Source organism: Dermacentor andersoni, chromosome 2 (assembly GCF_023375885.2).
Source record: "Dermacentor andersoni chromosome 2, qqDerAnde1_hic_scaffold, whole genome shotgun sequence".
NCBI classification, from domain to species: Eukaryota; Metazoa; Arthropoda; class Arachnida; order Ixodida; family Ixodidae; genus Dermacentor; species Dermacentor andersoni.
Genome location: NC_092815.1, coordinates 142,249,464 through 142,270,368, shown reverse-complemented (window position 1 = coordinate 142,270,368; position 20,905 = coordinate 142,249,464). Strand labels below are relative to the sequence as shown.

The 20,905-nt window shown below is 46.1% G+C and overlaps 1 protein-coding gene across 1 annotated transcript in view; it reads left to right on the top strand.

Annotated features, from left to right (window-relative positions):
• The window catches only part of Cul2 (cullin 2), a 64,075-nt gene extending 50,489 nt beyond the window's left edge, over positions 1-13,586 (top strand). The window contains exons 13-17 of the mRNA XM_072286560.1: positions 3,148-3,225; positions 4,748-5,011; positions 9,606-9,710; positions 10,339-10,458; positions 13,370-13,586. Of these exons, the coding sequence (XP_072142661.1) occupies positions 3,148-3,225; positions 4,748-5,011; positions 9,606-9,710; positions 10,339-10,458; positions 13,370-13,501 (699 nt within the window). The 3' untranslated portion in view covers positions 13,502-13,586. The remainder of the gene's footprint in view (positions 1-3,147; positions 3,226-4,747; positions 5,012-9,605; positions 9,711-10,338; positions 10,459-13,369) is intronic.
• The last annotated feature ends 7,319 nt before the right edge of the window (positions 13,587-20,905 follow it).

Genomic DNA, 20,905 nt, shown 5'->3' with positions numbered 1-20,905 from the left:
GGATTCCGATAATTTGGACGGCTTCGCGGCCCCGCCGCATACCCCATAGAGTCAACGTATAAAAACGTGTGAAATTTCCAACGCAAGAACTCTTCGCCGTCCGAATTTCCAGACGTTTTGCCGTGACCGCAGGTCCAAAGCGGCAATAATCAAAGGCACCACCACTGCCGTTTTGATTACTTCGCCACCTCTAACCGGCACTCTCGCACGCAGATCCGCTGGTGGCCGTTGCCACCACTGCGGCAACGCTAGGCCTAGCTGCTTCGACGTTTGCTATGAAGCTTCTTGCCATTGGGTGCCGAGTTTTTTTATTGAAAGAATTAGCTGCTGTCAGCAATGGCACAGACTCCGCCTTTGTGGTCCTCGCGATTGGCTTAGAAACTTGGAAAACACGGTGCGTTGCATAATGCTGGTTCCTGAAAGTCAGCTTTGCCTCTCTACTAAAATGTTACTTGGTGAAGCATACGCAAAAGTATTGCAGTGAAGCATAACAAGCATGGGAAGGGGCCACGGAACACAGTATGTATTCCTTAATTATACACGCAGGCACCCGGTATTTCCTGTCACAGTACGAGCACCGATATGCCTAATATGTGTACCGACAGGCCTTCAGAGCGTTTTCGAACGTGCCTGTGGCAGTTTGAGCCCCTAAGGGCAGTAAATGAGACGGATTTATTTTTTTCCAACTGGCCGATTTTTCGGATGTTTTCGCGGCCTCTAGGGAGTTAAAAAACCGGTCGTGGGCTGTGCAACTGACCAAGATGCTTCAAATGGTCCTTGGGGCGAACGAGTGGCGGAAGGTGGACAAGAAGAGAAATGACCTACGCATTGAGGAATAAACGGGAATGGAAGCTTGCTACCGCCGTTTTTAAGGAGCTTGAGCTCAAAAAATAAAGTTTTGGCTGATGCCGAGATGCAGGTGTCCCTCATCCAAACCAAAATAAACTCTTTAAAGCAGTGAAACACATCACTCGGGCGTCGTGCGCGGGCTGAGAGTATGTCAGGACAGTTGAGGTTTACGAGCTGTTGAGAGAGAATCTCAATTGTGACAGAGTTCGGGCCTCATCCCACTGAGGTTGCTATCAGTTGATAGAAATAGCTCATATTCGAAAATATTTGCTTCTATATGCATCTCCTTTTTATTCGTATTGGATAATGTCCAACCCCATTTGCAATTTTTTTCGAAGACACTGTATTTGCTGTGCATTTTACTAACCCATGCCTTCTATTCTCTTTTTGAATAACATAGACACTGCTCCTTAGTATTCAAATTGGATTAAGTCACATTTTTATTGTTTTCATGTGCTTACTAGAAAGGGACAGCATCAGGCGATATGGTTTCAGTCCGTCTTGACATAAACCATAGTTCTGCATCACTCCCGGAAATTTGCAATGACACTCTGGGAAAACCTGGAAAATTCAGGGAATTTGGAAATGTCAACTTGGTAGACACCCTGGTTGTTGCTAATGCCGCAAATGTGGTTTTGGTTTCGTTTTGGACTGCACCGTGGAAGCAATATTCAGCCAAATTTTCTTAGAAAAGAAAAGGCGCACATTGCAGTCAAGTAAATACTCTAATAATTCATAGGGAGCTCTACCGTTTTCACTTTAGAATCATCCAGGACAAGCTGGAAATTGGCGTCTTTGACAGGAGTTCTCTTTTTATTTTTTTTTAACGTGGTTTTGACGCATTTGCTGTACCCTAAGCACTGCCAAGACAGGTGCCGTTATTGGATTCACCAGTGGGGTCAGGTGCATGTGTACGGACCGTTCAAGTTCGAATTATGCTGCGAAAGCCAATTTCAGGATTGAAATAACAAAAGTTTGGACCCCTAAAAGCATATAGCTGCCAGCCAGGACCTTTGCTTGGGATTGAATTAGCCAAAAAGTTGAATTAACTGGAGTTGAATTAATGGAAGGCTGTATCTATTAGTAAATTACAATATTGCAATAGAAGCATGGTTGTTCTTACCATGAGAAGAGGCTTGGCGAGACCCGAAGTCAAAAGACGGGAGGTGGCACTGCCCTTAAGTTTTTACACCTGCTTGCCATGACACTGGATTTTTTCAGCATCTGCTCAGACCTGGTTAATTGTTTATCGTGAAAGAGAGGTCGCATTGCATTCCAAAGGAACTAATCTTTCAAGCTAGAAGTTGCAAGTACTTTTGCCTCTGCCAAGATGCCCCCAAAACCTAAAAAATACTGTTGAAGCCTGTTCATGCTTTGTCCAGAAGCCCACGGAAATGAAATGTATGATCCAGGGAAATGTGGTTGTTTGGCTGTTAGAGTGAACGTGGCACACTTGTTTGAAGCAGTTGTAGCTATGAATAACATTAAATAAAGCTTAAATTAAATGTTTGTTGGCTTCTCATGATATAAATAAAGCCTATAATTTACAACTGGTGCTTGGGTCGAATATTCGATAATAACAGCCTCTTTTCAAGCACTTGGAGTCCTTTTCTAGTTTCCGTGCAGCCTTGTAATCAAAGTACCTAACTGCAAGGCATGAAGGGTCACGAGATACTGTCTGCAAACATGGGTGTGGGGCGGCCCCTTGTGCTTTCGTGCGCTTCCTCTTGGCATTTCATTTCACGACCTATGTTCGGTTTGGCAGCAAGCAGTGATATAAACACGACAGTGGCAATCCCATTGTGTTGTATGGTAGACACTGTAAAGTGATCGTTCTCACTGGCAACATACTATGGTTAACGCAGGCAACGCCGACAGACGATGCCATGTCGGTAGCGTACCATCGCTGTTATAGCATGTAACAACCAGGCAAACGCGAGGGTGATACAGATGACCCTGTGGAAACTAAACGGGAGTGGTGCTTCAGAGTGTAAGAGCCAAGAAAATGTAGTGAACAGAAACATATCAACGAGGTTCTACTGTACGTTTTGAAATCAGTGACACCACACTGATGTACAGCACTAATGCTTTGTCAAATTATGTCATATTCAACAAACCAACCATTTTTTTTTCTAATCGAACATGTATTTGAAAGAATGACAGCTTAACTGATTTAATGTTGGTCATTGCTGTCCTTTTGTCTATGACATCAAAGTTCTGCTTTTGTGGCCCTTTATATGTGTCTTTTTTTTCCCTTGGTTCACAGTAATTTCTTTCTGTTCCCCTTTGTATCTTCAGGCTGGAGCATGGCCCCTGGGCCAGAGTGCAGTGTCCCCCTTTGCCATTCCCCTTGAACTGGAACGGAGCGTTCAAAAGGTGAGTGCATGTTTACCTTGCCATGTATTCCTTCAGTTGCCAGTAGGGGTGTGCAAATACTGAAATATCACCGAATCAAATCAAATACAATATATTTATTGACGTAGTATAATAACCATGCTGACGAAAGTGAAAATCAGCTTTCGAATTTCAATAATAATTACGTACTTCCGTAAGAAGCCAACTACCGTCTGATCACGCTCGGCCACGGCGTCAGCGTAGGAATTTAACTGTGGCCACGCTGCTTATTGGTGTCATAGGCGTCGGGCCTCGCTGATTTCGACTACCATATTTACACGATTGTAAGTCGACCCATCTTTTTAAATTTGAAAATCTGAAGGGGGTGGGTCGATTAACAATTGAAACCAAAACATGGCACCGCCAAAAAGCGAGACCAACGAGAGCTACAACGTAGCTACAATTTTATGCTTGCTCTATGGCCCTACCCGTAGCTTTTCACTATCCCGCGTGTTTGTTTGCTTTTCGGAAGGGTTTTTCATCATTTTTGAGAGTTTTACAGTGCACACAATACTCATGGGGGGGTGTCGATAGTTGCTGGAAGCACCGCTGTTCCATTCGCGGCGGCACCCTCAGAACAGCGGCACTTGCGGAGGGGTATCGGTAGTTCATGGAAGAGCAGACACCAATCACAGGTCTTTCTCTGTAGTTTGACCAAAAGGCATTGGTTTGACGTGTTCGACTTGACTGCCGGCTACGTGCTACTTCCATGCTTCTTCAGTCATCATGAGTGCTCTAGGCCCACTAATCATTCAACACTCGTTCACAGCAGCGTTCAAGAGGGCTGCCATCCTTTACGCCAAAGAAACAGATCACTGCGCCAGAAAAGCAAACAGCAATGCTGACGGAGGGGCACATCTTGTGTCTCATTTGAATACCTGCCACAATTGTGCACCACACTTTAATGAGACCTTGATTCTGGGGCGAAGCAAAAGCGAGCAAGCGCGATTAGTTCTAGAAGCTTATCACATAAAGAAAAAAGCAGATGACTGTGTCAGTGACACATCCTTATCTCTTTATGCTGCAGAGTGGCAGTCTTTAAGCTCACATATCTGTTAACTGGTTGGGGTAAGTGATGTGTTCATTTTGATTACGTTTGCACATGTGTGGCCATGGTGTATATATGTGCGTTGTAGCGGGAGAATAAAACTAGTTGTTAGTAGTGCCTCTGTGTGTTTCCGTGTCATTTTGTGGTCGTCCTGGTTTTGCGCTATTCTCTTTTACTGTATATGCTCTTCAGAGACATTGCTGTATGCAAACGATAAAAATGTCAAGTACATGACAAGAACAAGAGACAAAGAAGGTGACAGTACAAACACTTGTGTCCTTTTGCCTTCTTTGTCTTTTGTCCCATATTCTTAGTAACGTGGCAATGCATCCTGCTCTAACAAGAAGTTAAACAACGTATACACTTCTGTGTTTGGTGTCAGCAGCTGCCTTTTTGGAACTAACCCCCCCTGGCCATTTGTTTCTCTCTGTTCCCTTTATTGGGGGTGGTGTCTAGTTTGAGCACTTCTACCAGAGCAAGTTCTCTGGGCGCAAGCTGAGCTGGCTGCAGCACCTATGCCAGGCAGAGGTGCGGCTGTGCTACCTGCGTCGTTCATACCTGGTCAGCCTGGGCACCTACCAGATGGCGCTGCTGCTCCCCTTTGAGACCGCCGACTCTCTGGCCGTCCGTGACCTGCAGGAGGCCACGCGACTCGCACAGGACCAGCTGCTGCGACAACTGCAGGGCCTGCTCGACGCCCGGCTCCTGCTGTGCAAGGAGGTAAGCATCTGCCACCAGGCATTAGCCTCTGTTCTGTCCTGACCACTTCTATCAGAGTGTTGATTTTTGTCTGGTGTTGTTCTTTGATTTAATGAGACTAATTATGCTTATATTCCTTTCTTCTTTACCTCTGTGGTGCTGTGCCCTTTGTCATAGTTTTGTTTTAGTCTTTGTGATCTTTCTCTTCCCTCCACCCCTGCTTTATTTGTGCCCATCTATCATTTCCTACCTCAGGTGTAGGCAGGTGGGATGCTAGCCTATCCCACTCTCTCCTTTCTTTTGTTTCTGAAGCTAATAGTAATAATTCCTTCATTTCATTGCTTCACCTATTCTGCAATGAAATCTGTTATGGTTTCTTTCAGCTCTGAGCTAATCCGTACATCCATCCAGGCCTCATAAAAAACTATCTGTTTACGCAAACTCTGTAGATGCTTCGGATGCCTGGATGGAGGTTGTCTAAATGTTTCCTTAACACTAGGGTTGTGCGAATATGAGGTACAGTTGAACCCAGATACATCAAACTTGAAGAGGATCATGAAATAGTTCGATACATTGATAATTTAAAATATAAAATATGCCTATCTGTAGCTTATCGCAACCTCCGCACATCTCAATTCAATTTTTCATGATTGTGGAAAGTAATCAATTTGCATCTCTGAGACTGCGTCAGATGCACAAAACTTTATATTTCTTGCATGTGGTTGTGATGAGTTGCTCACGCTGCGGAGTGATCTATCAGTTGCAACACTAACCCCAAAAGCCTGCGTCGCCAAACTGAGAGAGAGCGGTGTGCCTTGTGGGGATGTTGAAGCATTTGTTGCGCATGTTTACCTAAGATACGCTGGAAATGGACGCAGTGTGGAAGCTAACCAGCCCATATGGATATGTGCCGTACCGCCATCAGCGTATTCGGACTGTGACATGCATGTGAGCATGCCAGGTCATGTGTATGCCATTTAAAGGACCCATTGTCATACGATCGTTCCCTCCAGTTGCTGCGTCAATCGGTCGTTGTCAACACAGATGCTGTTACTACATACCTGCCAACCCTCCCAATTCGCCCGGGAGACTCCCTATTTTTTACTGAACTTTACGATTGTATGATCACTATCTTATATCTCCCGAAAAGTGGTCTCTGTTCGCGCAATAACGGTTTTTGCGAAACCGGCACCGCGGAATCTACAGCCACATCATAATCATCAGCATCACCAACAACGGCAGCACTAGCACCATCGGTATCATCGACTAAGCAGCCGACTACAGTGCCTAGTAATCTGACCAAAGCCAGAGCCAATGTAGTTCTTGCATTTCATGCATGCCTTCCTCCATGGTGCATCTTGTTGCTGCTGCTTGTGTGTATGATTAGTGTTGGCTAGGCTGTCTGTGCGGTGCACCGTGTAAAGTTAGAATCCTCGTGTGCTTGATGCCATGGCACTATCAAAGCCCAGGAAAAGGTATTTGCGGAAGTTTTTGCAAACTTATACTTCTGAATTTTCGTGCTTTTTGACATCAAGAAAAGGAGAACATTTTGCATTTTGTACAACGTTTGGATGCGACGTCAGCATGTCTCACGGTGTCAACGGCGACTTAAAACTTGCATGTTTCCACGGCAAAGCATCAAAGCTATGTTCGCACCGCTGAGCTGCAAGGCAACATAGTGAACTTTCTCCGGAACAAGTGCGACGACAATGTCATACTTATGTAGTGCCTGTTTACGAGATTCGTCGTCGAATACAACCTACCCCTTAGTGTCAGCGACTACATTGGACCTCTTCTTCGGAAAATATTTCCGAAATGCGACGAGGCGAAGTGCTATAAATGTGGATGCAACGCTGAAACGCAACTATGAAGGATACGGAGGTGGCCAACCAGAAATTTATTTCACAGGCATCGCTCTCGAGTCTTCGTTTCTTTGAATATTCGGAGTTTCCCTCAGCTGCTGCCCCGAGATTCCAATGAATCTGCTGAAGACGCTTTAGATGCTCTCAAAGCTGAGTTTGCTTCACTACAGGCATACAGTCTCCCAGAGGACATTCTGAATGAAGAAAGGTGGGACGTGCAGTGGTCTATGGTTGGAAAAATGAAAAACACTGATGGAAAACATGTTTGACCGAGTTGCTAAGGCGATATTGAATTTACTCCTGATACCACATAGCAACGCAGAGTGTGAGAGGATATTTAGCACGGCACAAAAAACTAGGACTGAGTTCCGCTCATCAATGTGCAACACAACCCTCCAACACCTGCTGCTATTGAAAGGCCGTCAGTCTGGTCCATGTTTTGAGCAAAGCTATACTGACAAATTTTTGAAGTGAGCAAAGTCTACTACTGCAAGGTCTTGCAAAAGGACTCATCGAAGACTGCCTGAAAGTTTGTTGAGCAACCCCCCCCCCCCCCCCCCCCTCCGGTCCCACTGGCAGTTGAAACAATGGTCCAACCCCCACCCCCTACCCCCCACCCCCCTTGTTGGCGCGAATAAAAAGTCTCTTGATTTTTGAACTCTCCAGCTTGGCAGGTATGCTGTCAATTCAAAAGTGGCCTTTGCCTTGCAGAATATCTGAGTCCATTCCCATTTAGGTGTAATCCTAGCGAGGTCGAATAAAACGCGTTCAGTGCCAACTGAATCGCACAGTGTATGCGAGTCCTGTGTGCTGCTGCTGTGATGGCCTTTCCGTAAAACGCAGATGTAGTGTGTGGTGCTTTTGTTAAATCGAAACTGTAATGTGAAAATCCAATTAGTGGGGCTTGAAGCTGGATTTGTTTTAGCCACCCAGGAATGCCTAAAATGCCATTTACGGAAAGCCCTGGTCTACAAAGTTGAACCCAGCAATGCAGCTCAACTGCAGTTTGGCATCCCATGCCCAGAGCTACTCAGTGAAAGGATTGAGTGTCATCCATGCTTTCATGCAGAGTGCGTATTGGACAGTTAGACTGTGTGCATTCTTGAAACAGAATGGTGATCCGCTCTTGCCCATAACAAATCCACCACAGTTTGCACGATCAAGCCATCCGTGTGTCCAGCGAGCAAAACTGAGACATGCACCATGCTTTTTCCTCCGTGACTTGTACTGCTCATTAGATTCAATGCCATTTGACAGCATCTGTCAAAATAATGCACTTTCAAGTTCGTTAGCATGAAATATTTCTGATGGAGTTTGTACCCGTTAGGAGAAGCGCACTGGCAGGGGCACGACACTGCGCAGAATTCAATAAACTGAATGTGGCAGTGAATGGGATTTGATACACGTGTAGTACAGTGCAATACCGTATAGACTCATGTATGAGCCGCACCCGTGTAAGGGCCACACCCCCAATTTGGCAGCCCAAAATTTGAAAAAAATAGTTCGAACGGAGAAGCAAATGCATTTGCTGCCCCGATGCTGTGTGCATGCACCGGTGAATTTTCACATGCTGCGTACTTCCGCATGCAGCTACTAGATGGCGCGAGCTGCACGTTGACCTCCAGAGTGTACATTCAGAGTGTGCACAAGTTGCTGGCTATGCCGGCACCATTTCAACCAAAAGGTTCGGTCCCATGTAAGGGCCACACCTTGTCTAAATGGTGAAAGAAAAGTGTGGGCCTCACACGAGTCTATACGGTACTATCGCATGTGATTTCCAAGGTGGTGTCACAACTGTTAGATTTAGGCACCAGTTGAATGTACCTAAGTTCTATACATGCGGGTTTGACGGTACTCCTTAATCAGGCAGACGGCAAACTGTCACAAGAAGTTTACCGCTATGCTGATATGTTCGTATAAATGGTTGATTGGTGGTCAAACCTGAGATTGCACGCACAAGCATGTCCACAGGCAACCAACCGACAAATATAGCAAAAGTACCTACAAAGTTCATTTGTGTATTTACTGAATAGAATAGGTTAAGCTCGCATGCAGGCAGAAAGCGGTGATCTGAATTTGTATTGTATTTTTTGGGACATCGAGTATCATCGTTCACTGTCAGTGCAAGGGCCCAATCTCCCTTTACCAAATCAAGGAAGGATAGACTTCACTGATTTCTGCTGTGAACTCGTGTACTGCGATAGCAGTAACTCCCCCAATGCAGCTCCCCAGCTGTGTGAAATGATGACAACAATATAATGGTGGCGGTGTGGGCATGATGGTGGCAATGATGATGACAACAAAGGCAAAATGATGAAGACTACAGCCTAATTAAATTGGCAGACAAAAATGAAGCCTACTTTAAGCTCTTAAGTGCTGTCATAGTAAAATGCCACATACTTAGTACTTACCTCTAAAAGTCACGCCAATTAAACGATGCATAGATCATGGCACAGAAATGCGTGCTACAGCCTAACAGAACAGTTAAATTAATTAGCAAGCTTTGTTTCAAGCTCTTAACCACTGTTATGGTAAAACATAATCCCCACAATAGTAGTAGCTTGTTGCTGTCCTGGCCATCAAGTTGCCTTTAAAACAGACTACTTATTTTGAGGAGAGGGTTTTTGTTTGTTTGCTTCATTTATGCTTAGTATTCTTTAATGCCAAGTAGTGAATCAGCTGTGTCATTGAAAGATACACATGTGTGATGGCAGGCTGATGTGCATTATGTGTATTTGTGATGTCGTTTGCAGGAGGGTCCCCTGACACCATCCACAGTCTTACACTTGAACAAGTCTTACTCGAATAAGCGGACGAAGTTCAAGATCTCTGCTGTAATCCAGAAGGAAGCAGCTCAGGTGAGGACTCTTGGCTGTTTAAAGTGCCATATGTGTTTTGATAGGTCGTGGTAGCAACCTGCCACAGTATCCCAGTGGTTATGACATTGCATTACTGAGCTCAAGGTTACAGGTTTGATGCCGGCCATGGCAGCCGCATTTCAGTGGTGGTGAAATGTAAAAACCCTCATGTACGTAGTTTTAGGTTAAGATTAATGGGGAGTCCCCCACTACAGTGTGCCTCATAATAGGATCATTTAATTGGAGTCAAAGTGCAGTCATTATGCAAGTAAGTATGGTAGTAGCTGCAAATGCAAAACACCTAAGTGCTCTAAACAAATGCTGCCAGGCTAACATGTGGAGGAATTTTACTACAGATAACGATAAAAGAGCCGTCAATGTGCTTTCTCAATGAAGACATGGCAATCATGAAAAACTCCTCTGCACACTACCCATAATTCCTACTGTAGTATAACAACCGCATCATCACATTTCCCTTCAGCAGTCTTCTAGTAATGTCTCACCCTTGACTAGCCTCTTACTTCTACGCCACAGAGTCGACTGACACACTAAAAAGAGAAATCCTTGTATGAAGATGTATGCTGTCCTTTGCACAAATAGTGAAATTCTCCTTGCCTTCTGCCTGCAGCAAGAGCTGGAGCAGACGCACAGCTCAGTAGATGAAGACCGCAAGCTGTACCTGCAGGCTGCTGTCGTGCGCATCATGAAAGCCCGCAAGGTGCTCAGGCATAACACACTCATTCAAGAGGTACGTCCCCTCTTCTTTACTTCTGCCGTCTGCTCTTGGATTTCTCACTTCACATGTTCAGCTTATTACCAGGCTTACGCCTTATTAACTTAAGCCTACTGAGAGTTGAGAGTATTCCTAGCATTGCGCTACAGCAGAGAGGTGCAGTGAAGTGTAGAAGCTCTGGACAAGAATGGTACCTCAGGGAAGTTGGTAACGGTTAATTTCGATGGTGTTGACAACACAGACAGCTATAAGAAAATAAGGGACATGCAGAGAAGAAAAGAGAACTGCGCCTTTTCACGTTCTGGCTGTCCTTTATTGCCTTAGGTTTGTGTCCAATGACAGCAACATCAGTCTAGGCATAGAGGCAGAGTTAACAATGTACAGCACGACACACAGAGTTCAACATCAGTTGCGCAGGGGATTTCCCAGGCTAGAGCCAACCTCTTGACAATGGGGATTTGTCTTCATCAGTTCCCTTGCCAAATGTTGGCTGCGGCCTGAGACACCCCATGTTAGACGCCCACTCCTGATCACTTAAAATATACATCTTCCAATGATCCTCCTGTCTCGTTCGAATACAGTTTGACACACAGCACTGTGCCTCTTTGTCCTCTATTCCAGTGCTGTACAAATAAAGCACAAAGTTTGTTAATCTGAAAAGTTTGTTAAATGGGGTGTTTGTAGTAATGAGGTTTCACTGTATGTGGGTGTGCAAAGTTCTGTCTTGAAATTTGCTTGGCCTAAAACAGTCATGGCTGCACAGATAAAGCTTTCTGAAAGTAAAAACCTCATGAAAATTTTCATTCACCAGTACTACATCTTTCGCTAATGTTTACTCACCTACAGTGCACAGGCAAATGAGGAAAAACAAAAAGTTCGAACTGTCACGCAGCTAGTGCAGATCTTGTCATTTGTTTTCCAACTTAAGTGGTCTGCCAGTACTTTTCATATTTCATATAATTGTACATTTAGGTACAAATCCTTACAATTTAATCAAAAATGTTCTTATTTGGTATTTAAAGAAAAGGCAACTCTTTACATGCTTAGTAGAAAATTAACCACTGGGACAGACTAAACGGTGCTAGCCAAGCATGTATTCGAGGCGTCCTGGCTCCCCGAGAACGATGCCAATCTGAAGTCACCACATCCCAGCGTTCCCATGCGTACAACAGCAGGACAGAGCCAGTTTTCCCTCTAAGTAATAAAAGTAAATTCTATGATGAAGCAAGAAAGGCTAGAATTGAAGTGACATGCTTTAGAAACTAGTACAGTGGAATCCCATTGATATGTTCTTCGCTCTTGTGTTTTCCTGGCCGCTGCGTCGTGTTTTTGTGGTCCCTGCCTAAATACCATTGACGCCTACGCAGTATGTTCCCATTTGATTCAGCACAATTCTGTAGTGTTCCCACATCCTGCATTGTATTTGAAAGTGGCCGCCACATAAATATAATGGTGCCAGAAGAAATTGGCTCCCGCACGTTGCAACAAGCAACCAATTGGTTCCAATAAGCGACGAATTCATTGCAACGAGACTGAAGTTTGCAATAAACGAACAAAGTTGCACAAGCCAGGCACTGCACAAACATTGGGGGAAAGCATGCACAGAAGCAGTTGGCAAAGCATTTGAAAAAGTGCACATCAATTGAAACCTCCCAGGAACCATGCACACTGGGCCAATTCTGCCAAGTACAGGGCTACATTTACTTTGGGGCCCGCAAGTGTCTTATTTATCATTTCACAATTGCCTATTCTCTTTAGTGAGCTTCGGCACAATATAACCGTGTTATGCGTTGAAGCGTACTCAAAATACTGCGGTAGGGGCCACTGTCAGGGAACGCCGTACGTGTCCCTTAATTATGCACGCATGCATGTGCCGTTCCTGGTCACAGTATGAGAACCGAGACATCTAATAACTGCACTGGCAGCTACTAGGCGTGTTTCTCAAGTTGTGCTGTGATGATTTGCACCCTTCCTCACGGTTACGTTTTCCCGGCTGGTGTGTTTTCTTTCCATGGTCCCTTTAAAACTGTATTGATGGGGTTCAACTGTATATGCAAATGTCGGGTAGGTTTGGTTTACAAAAGACAGGATATGAGATCTCTGGAAGGGGTCGTTACTGCATCGTGCCCGGCATCTTCATTGATCAAGTAGTGGACAATAAGTAGGCCCATGATGATTATTACAAAATGAGGGCAAACAGATGCGATTCATGCACATAGTATCCAAAGCAACAAAGCTCAAATATAAGCTGTCTAGGCTGTGAATACCATTTTTTGAACATTGCTTGGCCAAGCTGGAGGTATCAGCTTGGATGTTCTGGATGAAACCCATTGCTTTCCAGTGCTGTGAGTAACACTTGCTACAAGTAATGTGTTCAGCCGGCTTGTGCAATCATAGACCCAAACACTTGAGTTTTGCGATTAGCGTGTCAGTACAAACGTCGTGGCGTTAGATTAGCAGTTGTAACATCTTGTAAACCACCATGCTAGCTTAATAATATCAGAGCCCCCGCCACAGCGGCTTAGTGTCTATGGTGTCACGCTGCCAAGCATAAGGTCAAATCCCGGCCTCAGTGGCCACATTTCGATGGGGGTGAAATGCAAAAACATCTGTGTCCTGTGCATTGGGGGCACATTAAAGATCCCCTGGTGGTCAAAATTAATCTGGGATTCGCCACTGTGACGTGCCTCATAATCAAATTGTGGTTCAATTCAGAATTCAGTAAAAGTATGGTTGCAGTGCCCAGTTGTATTAACCCTCAAAGAAAAGACACCACTTCCATTGGAATTACTTTCTCAACACTTTGTGATTGGAATTTCCGCTTACTTGTGATTTATCTTTTTTTACTGTACAATTTGAATTTGTGAGACTGGAAGACAATCGCATATTGATGTCTATTTACATCATTGCTTCTGCTATACTCCAGGTAATCAGTCAAGCTAAGAGCCGGTTTGTGCCCAGCATCGCCATGATCAAGAAGTGCATCGAGGCTTTGATCGACAAGCAGTACCTTGAGAGGACACCAAACTCCACCGATGAGTACTGCTATGTCGCCTGACGGACACAGTTTCAATCATTGTTTTTGGGAGATAACCTGTACAGAAGCCACCACGCCCCGCTTAATAAAAGTGTTCTCAGCTGCCCTTTTGCCATTTGCTAAATAGGAGATCTGGATATAGGGCCAAGGCTCTACACGCATTCTTCAGTCTTGTCCTCCTGGTATGGAATGTCTGGGCTGACACAAGAAATGCACTTTGTGCAATGTGCTATCATGTTCAAGGTGACTTGCAAGGCAAGAACTGCAGCCAGAGCACTCTCTGGGTCGAGCTAATGATGCTAATGTACAACACATTTGAGAACGCACAATAGTGCTATAACGCTGTCGTACCCAAGAGCGTGAGTTCCCATGCTTAGCGTGCCACTGCTCTATGGTGGGCCACAGTATTATTGCTTGACAATTTGGCTAACAAAGGCACTCTGCATTCGAAGAAAACGGGTGACGGAAAGCATAGGGGTTGTGTTACTAGTACATTGTTGGAATGACAAAACACTCTCCAGTTTTTTGTGAAGTATGTCGCACATTATTGTCACCAGCTTGACCTCCAGCCATGATGCAGGTTGGTGGCATAGCAAGAAACTGTTTTCTTGGAGGGGGGGGGGGGGAAGGGGCATGCACTTGACTGGGGTAGGTGAGGGGACTGGGAGGTGTGGTTGGGCAGGCCATATACTAAAGCAGAAATTTCAGGGGGGCACGTGCCGTGTGTGTGTGTGTGTGTGTCCCTACCCCCGATGGCATCACCAGTTGCTCAGATGCTACAACTCGTGTGTCATGGAACCTCTTGAGTCTTCACAAGTTTGAGGCATGACAGATTTTGGGGCAAGCTAGTAATGCATATTGTTACATGTTACAGCTGCAAGGGACATTGTTCACATAGCGAGACTAAAGCCCTATCACATACATTTCACCAGGGATGTATAGCTTAAGCACTGGGACGGTGCTTCTACTGCTGGTCGTCATCTTGGTCACCATTGGCCTACATGGAAATATATATCGTAAATAGCCTTGTGCATCAGCTACACATAACATTATTGTTGGTGTAAACTCTAAAAGACATAGGCAGCAGACAAGGATAAGCAGAAGCATTTCTATGATCTTGATCTCTGCAAGTGCCTTCAGCACTGTTTGCATTTTTTTAGCACCTATACTACTGATAAACATTGCAAGCATTTCCTACCAAAGATTATTCTTCAAAGCAGTGAAACAACACAACAAACAGCGAGTGAGTGTAATGTTGAATTTTATTGGTATATTTTCAGTTCAGTATAATTTACTTTCAAGTTTTCATGATGGGGAGCGCTAATATTCCCACAAAAGTTTTTACGTCTGGTTCTTTTGTGAGCCACAATCACGGTGTCAAAGAAATGGACACTGTTACTCTTTAAAGGGACCCCAAAACACTTTTTTACCGAGAAAATGTTGCCAATCTGTCGTAGCGGCTGCTGTAAACTTCTGGGCCAACTTTTACTACACTACATCAGCAGGGAATTTACAATCTCATTTCAGAAACAGCGAAAAATCACTTGCTCGGGTTTCCACAATGTCATCACGCAACATCATCCAAGGCAGCTGTACCCACCTAAGCTATTGGCTGATTTCGTGGCCATCATTAGCATTGCAATAGCTGGTGAAGTAATTGCACAGTAAGACTTGGTCTGCTTCATGTGGTGTTTGTTGGAGTGAAGATTTGCAGGCGCGACCGAGCAATTTCTTCGAGAAGTAAAGGAAGTGTGTGAGCTGTATTCATATTTGTGATTTGTGCCTCTCGGAGGTAATGCAAATATTCGGCTTCTTTAGCTCCTAATTATCTCTCCGGGCTTAGCCAATGATCTCCACTCAAGCAAACCTTTAGCTTCTCACTGCCAGATTCATTCATTGTTCTCAAATTCATATTTAGGCAAACCAATTGAGAGGCGTCATGCTATCCTTGAAGAAACTGAGATGGTGGCAACGCCATCCAGTAAAGCTGAGAAGAAGCCTAATGCTAGAAGAAGACTTGTAAAGATGAAGCATATGCACTCAATTATTGTTATTGACATCTAGAAGAAAATTTAACTTAAGGCTGTGTTCACAACTCAGAAGATGATATTTCAGAGCACGAAAAAAAATCTCGCTGCCCTTCCTCTCTGTGAAGGATGACCAGCGAAGCTGTGTATGTGGGCCCCTTAATGGTGAACTGCACCTCCGCCGTGGGTCGGCCCCGCATTGCACTATCTTCGGGATCGGCCCACGTATGGGGAGTGCTTAGCGCCTGCTTCACTTCCGCTGCGGGTCGGCCCGGCATTGCGCTATCTTCGGGATCGGCCCACGTATGGGAGGTGCTTAACAGCTGCTTCACCTCAGCCACGGGTCGGGCCGGCATTGCACTATCCTCGGGATCGGCCCACGTTTGGGAAGTGCTTAATGTCTGCTTCACCTCAGCCGCGGGTCGGGCCAGTATTGCACAATCTTAGGGATCGGCCCACGTATGGGGAGTGCTTAACGCCTGCTTCACCTCAGCCACGGATCGGGCCACCATTGCACTATCCTCGGGGTCGGCCCACGTATGGGGAGTGCTTAACGCCTGCTTCACCTCAGCCACGGGTCGGGCCGGCATTGTACTATCCTCGGGATTGACCCACGTATGGGAAGTGCTTAACGCCTGCTTCACATCCGCCACGGGTCGGGACAGTATTGCACTAACTTCGGGCTCGGCTCACCTTTGGGGAGTGCTTAACGCCTGCTTCACCTCCGCCGCGGGTTGGCCCGGAATTGCACTTTCTTCGGTATCGGCCCACTTATGGGGAGTGCTTAACGCCTGCTTCACTTTTGCCGCGGGTCGGGCTTCCACTATTTTTGGGATCGGCCCACCTATGGGGAGTGCTTAAAGCCTGATTCACCTCCACCGCGGGTCGGCCCAGAATTGCACTTCGAGATGGGCCCACCTATGGGGAGTGCTTAACGCCTGCTTCACCTCAGCCACGGGTCGGGCCACCATTGCACAATCCTCGGGATCGGCCCACGTATGGGAAGTGCTTAACGCCTGCTTCACATCCGCCACGGGTCGGGACAGTATTGCACTAACTTCGGGATCGGCTCACCTTTGGGGAGTGCTTAAAGGGCCCCTGAAACGGTTCGGACAAATTTTGTAGACGCGTAGGGTACAGCTTGAGTAGAACATTCACACCACAATTTAAGTGAAGCGTTACGTATTAATGGAGCTACAAGCGATTAGAAGTTACCCTCCTCTCTAGTCATGCTTTTCCTCCTCAACTCGTTCGCCGAGCGATCGGGGCTAAGCTCCGCCTTCACTGGTTTCGCGTCACGATGCGACGTCACATCGTCCACTTCCGGTTGTTTTGGAGCCCGCCCCCGCCCGCGTGAAACCTCTCCGCTAGCCGCTTGGCCGTCGACCCCAAGCGAGAGCTATCGAAGCAGCGTGCGTTGCGAGCATTCTGTCGTAGCGCCGAACGTGTCTGGTATTCCGGTAACCACAGGCAAGCTGGTCATTTCGGCAAATGACTGGAGGCATAAACTCAAGCTGATGAAGGAACTTTAGCGTAGATGTACGTGCGGCCTGATCGGTCTGCACGGTCCAGCCACTTGTTGGCGCAGCGCTTACCCAGCCAAACAAAGCGCTAATATTGCTCTAATCAAGTGTAAAACATTTTAAACATTTATAAAAACAAAGTGTTGATGATTACACTCCTGCGAAAAATACACACCAGCAGCCAAAGAAGAATACACTTCGTTACTGCTACTGTGTATGCTGTGCTACTGTGCTTAAAATTCCGCCGAGCAGCGTGCTCTGATCGGCAGTGATGTGCATTTTTAAAACCTTATAATAAATTACACGCTTTACGCGGAGCACTTAGATGTGTCAATTAATGATCAGAAAGACCTACTCTAACGACTCAGTACGTTTGTAGAAAATCGTCAAAATCGTTTCAGGGTCCCTTTAACGCCTGCTTCACCTCCGCCGCGGGTTGGCCCGGAATTGCACTTTCTTCGGGATCGGTCCACTTATGGGGAGTGCTTAACGCCTGCTTCACTTCCGCCGCGGGTCGGGACAGTATTGCACTAACTTCGGGATCGGCTCACCTTTGGGGAGTGCTTAACGCCTGCTTCACCTCCGCCGCGGGTTGGCCCGGAATTGCACTTTCTTCGGGATCGGCCCACTTATGGGGAGTGCTTAACGCCTGCTTCACTTCCGCCGCGGGTCGGCCCGGCATTGCGCAATCTTTAGGATCGGCCCACGTATGAAGAGTGCTTAACACCTGTTCACCTCTGCCGCGGGTTGGGCCGTTATTGCACTATCTCCGGGATCGGTCCACGTATGGGGAGTTTTTCGATTACGACGCGAAAATTTCCTTAGGTAGTAGAGGTATACAGCTTCGCTGTAAAAGTTGCAAATGCCAACTCAGTTTAGTACACGGGTGTTAAGCTGGCGTTAGCCATTCATGGCAGGTGCTGGCAACATTGCATTTACAGGATCAGTGTTATCCACTAGTGGGCAGAGTGGTAGAGAGGTAGAATCCTGAACTGCCAATCGGTTGGTCATAAGTTTGAATCCTCCCGGCGCAATGTTATTTTTCTTTGTAATTTTCTCGTAATGCCTGTAACAGCTATCGCTGTAAAATTATGGTACATAACTTTTTATTTAGCAAGAAATATGCGAGGCTCAGCTGCAGGGGAAAGGGCTAGCGATGGCCATCCCTTATTGTCCAGCGATTTTCGCTGTCATGGTTCTCACGAGAGCTGAAGGAAAGCACGCCACTACTGAATAATTTTGCAGTCCACCTGCCAGAATGTGAAGAAAATGGATAGGTAGTGATGGTTTGCATGCATTTGCACAATTGTGCCACAATAAGCGCTACCATGAGGCTCTGTGTCATATTTGCAGAGCTCATCGCATTCTGTGCCATCGCATGGACAAAATTCCACCAGAAGCGCGATGGGACTGAGCTTACTATAATGATGGCAAGTTTTTCCTGTGCAGGCCACACTGGATTGCTTGTGTGAATATTCAATATTTAATATATTCAGTCGAATACTAATGCAATAGCGTTAAGGGCCCCGTGTCGCAGAAAATCTGGCCTCGGTGTCTAGCGTCAGACGCTGTTTCGGTAAAAAGATCTTCGAACCACGCAGGCCCTACTGTAGTGCAAGGAAGTTACTGAACTAATTGAAAAATATGTAGAAAAATTTTTAATACGACTTTCACGCAACTTACAGGCATGATTGAGTCGGATTGTAATTTGAATATACGAGAAAACATAATCTGTTGTGCAAAATCTAGAAAAAAGCCACAAACCCCCTTTTCAGCGTTTATACCATTCATAAAGCGGCCATGGACTCCCAGATTTGCGCAGCAAATCTCAAAGGCCATAAAGCGGCGCGCCTGGTTCATTGCAAGAAGACCATCCAGATGGCGCTTGCCTCCGCCGCGTCGCGGCCCTCGCAAGAGGCCGCGTTTCTACCAGAAAGCTCGCCTTCGTGTATAGCGTTCGGTGCCAGCGTTTCCCGGTAAACATTACAGTTAAACTGCAGTTGCTGGGAAGCATGAGAAACAGTCAGGGATTTTTGAACGTTATCGCTTTCCACTCTTAAAGGCGAAGCTTAAGCGTCCTCTAAATTTTTTATGTTATTCAGTATTCATTCCCGCTTGAATTTCAGTATTCAGTGTTTTTGAACTATTTGAAACCAATTAATTTACTAGGAATGTGCAAATACTCGAATATTGGCGAGTCGAATCGGATAGTGAATGTTCAAATAATTCATTCGTGAATCGAATATCTGCTATTCGATTTTACGGACCTTGGGTTTACTTGGTGAGAGACCAGTCGCGGATTTGGGAGGGGGTGCAACAGGAGCAGTTGCATGCCCCCCCCCCCCCCCCCCCCCGTTCGTGCCGTCCGTATCCTTGGTCAGCTTGCCTGTTCGAGAGACGCCCTATTCTTCAACCCCTGTGCTGCCTGTGAACCCAGTTAAGTTTCTCCGCCCGGTGTTACGATTCAGCGTTTATTACAGTGTCCCAGTGCGCGCCAGAGAGCATGCAGCACAAGACAGTCCGTTGCGACCCAGTGAAAATACTTCGTCCTTAGGACATCTGAGTCATACTCCAATGTCCATGCACCATTTTGGATACAAATAGGACATCCACTGGATGACTTTGAAAGCTTCAATTAGTCAATAGGCCTCTTGGGCTAGCGCTAGAAGAATAAAGAGTATGGTGCACTTCCCATCATTCGTGCACGCGTAACGTACATGTGCACACAATGTTATTGATGCGTGGGTGCTCTGCCTGTTGCATCTGTCACAAAGCGTTTGCTGCACCGTAATTGACGTTATGGCACACGCTGTGCAAATGGCCCTGGCATATGTCCGTTAAGTTGTACACAGCAAGACTCCATAATATGTCCTTCGCGGACATGCAAGGGATGTCCGCAGGACACGGCAAGCGCGGTCGAATGGTCGTGAGGGATGTCCGCAGGACGTATTCGACACGTCCTTAGTATATTCATGTCATGGCAGTGGATGTCCATAGAATATTAATAGGTCGTGATTGTTGTCACTGGGAAGGCGCCGCAATGAGTATATCGCCCCTAGCTAGACGCCAACGATTCGCAAACATCGGAGCATGTCGAACCGGCGGAGCGTCCGATAAGAAAACATTTTGTGGCCACCAGTTTCGTTTTCCAACAGTCGTGTTCAGACCTGACCCGGAATACTTAAACAACTCCAAGCGCCGGTGTGTTACGTCACTCCTCCTCGCCTGTGATTTCTCTCCCAGTGAGCCGTGCTCCAATCACGTAAACCGCCGTTGTTGCTTATTGGCTTTTGCGATACGCTGCTAAGCACTAGGTCGCGGGATCAAATCCCGGCCGCGGCGGCCGCATTTCAATGGAGGCGAAATGCAAGAACGCCTGTGTACCATGCATTGGGTGCACGTTAAAGAACACTAGGTGGTCAAAATTAATCCGGAGTCCCCCACTCCGGCGGACGTCATAATCAGATCGTAGTTTTGGCACGTAACAACCCAAGAATTGAATATACAATCACCGTAGGCTGTTCTCGTTGCGTCGTCACCATCTCGAGCGCGCTGTGCACATGGGCCGTGGGCGTTACTCTCTGTAAGAGCCCTTTTGTTCTCAGCAACATTTGTTGTATCATTTCATCGTTCTTGTTTCATCATGAATTAAATCAGTTAAGTTTGCTTCTGCCTCCTGGTCATTCATCAGAGGCGTCAATCTTCGCAAGTGGCCACGCTGCAACTCATCTACCCGGACGGAACAGGCCTCTCTCCTTCAGCTTCTCTCCCCCTTAAAACATTCTAAAAAAAAATTCTCGGAAGTTGCTAAGACTTGACCTTCGTACGTTTTCAAGCAGATCACTGAGGGTATCTCAAATTGCGAAAACTGCAGC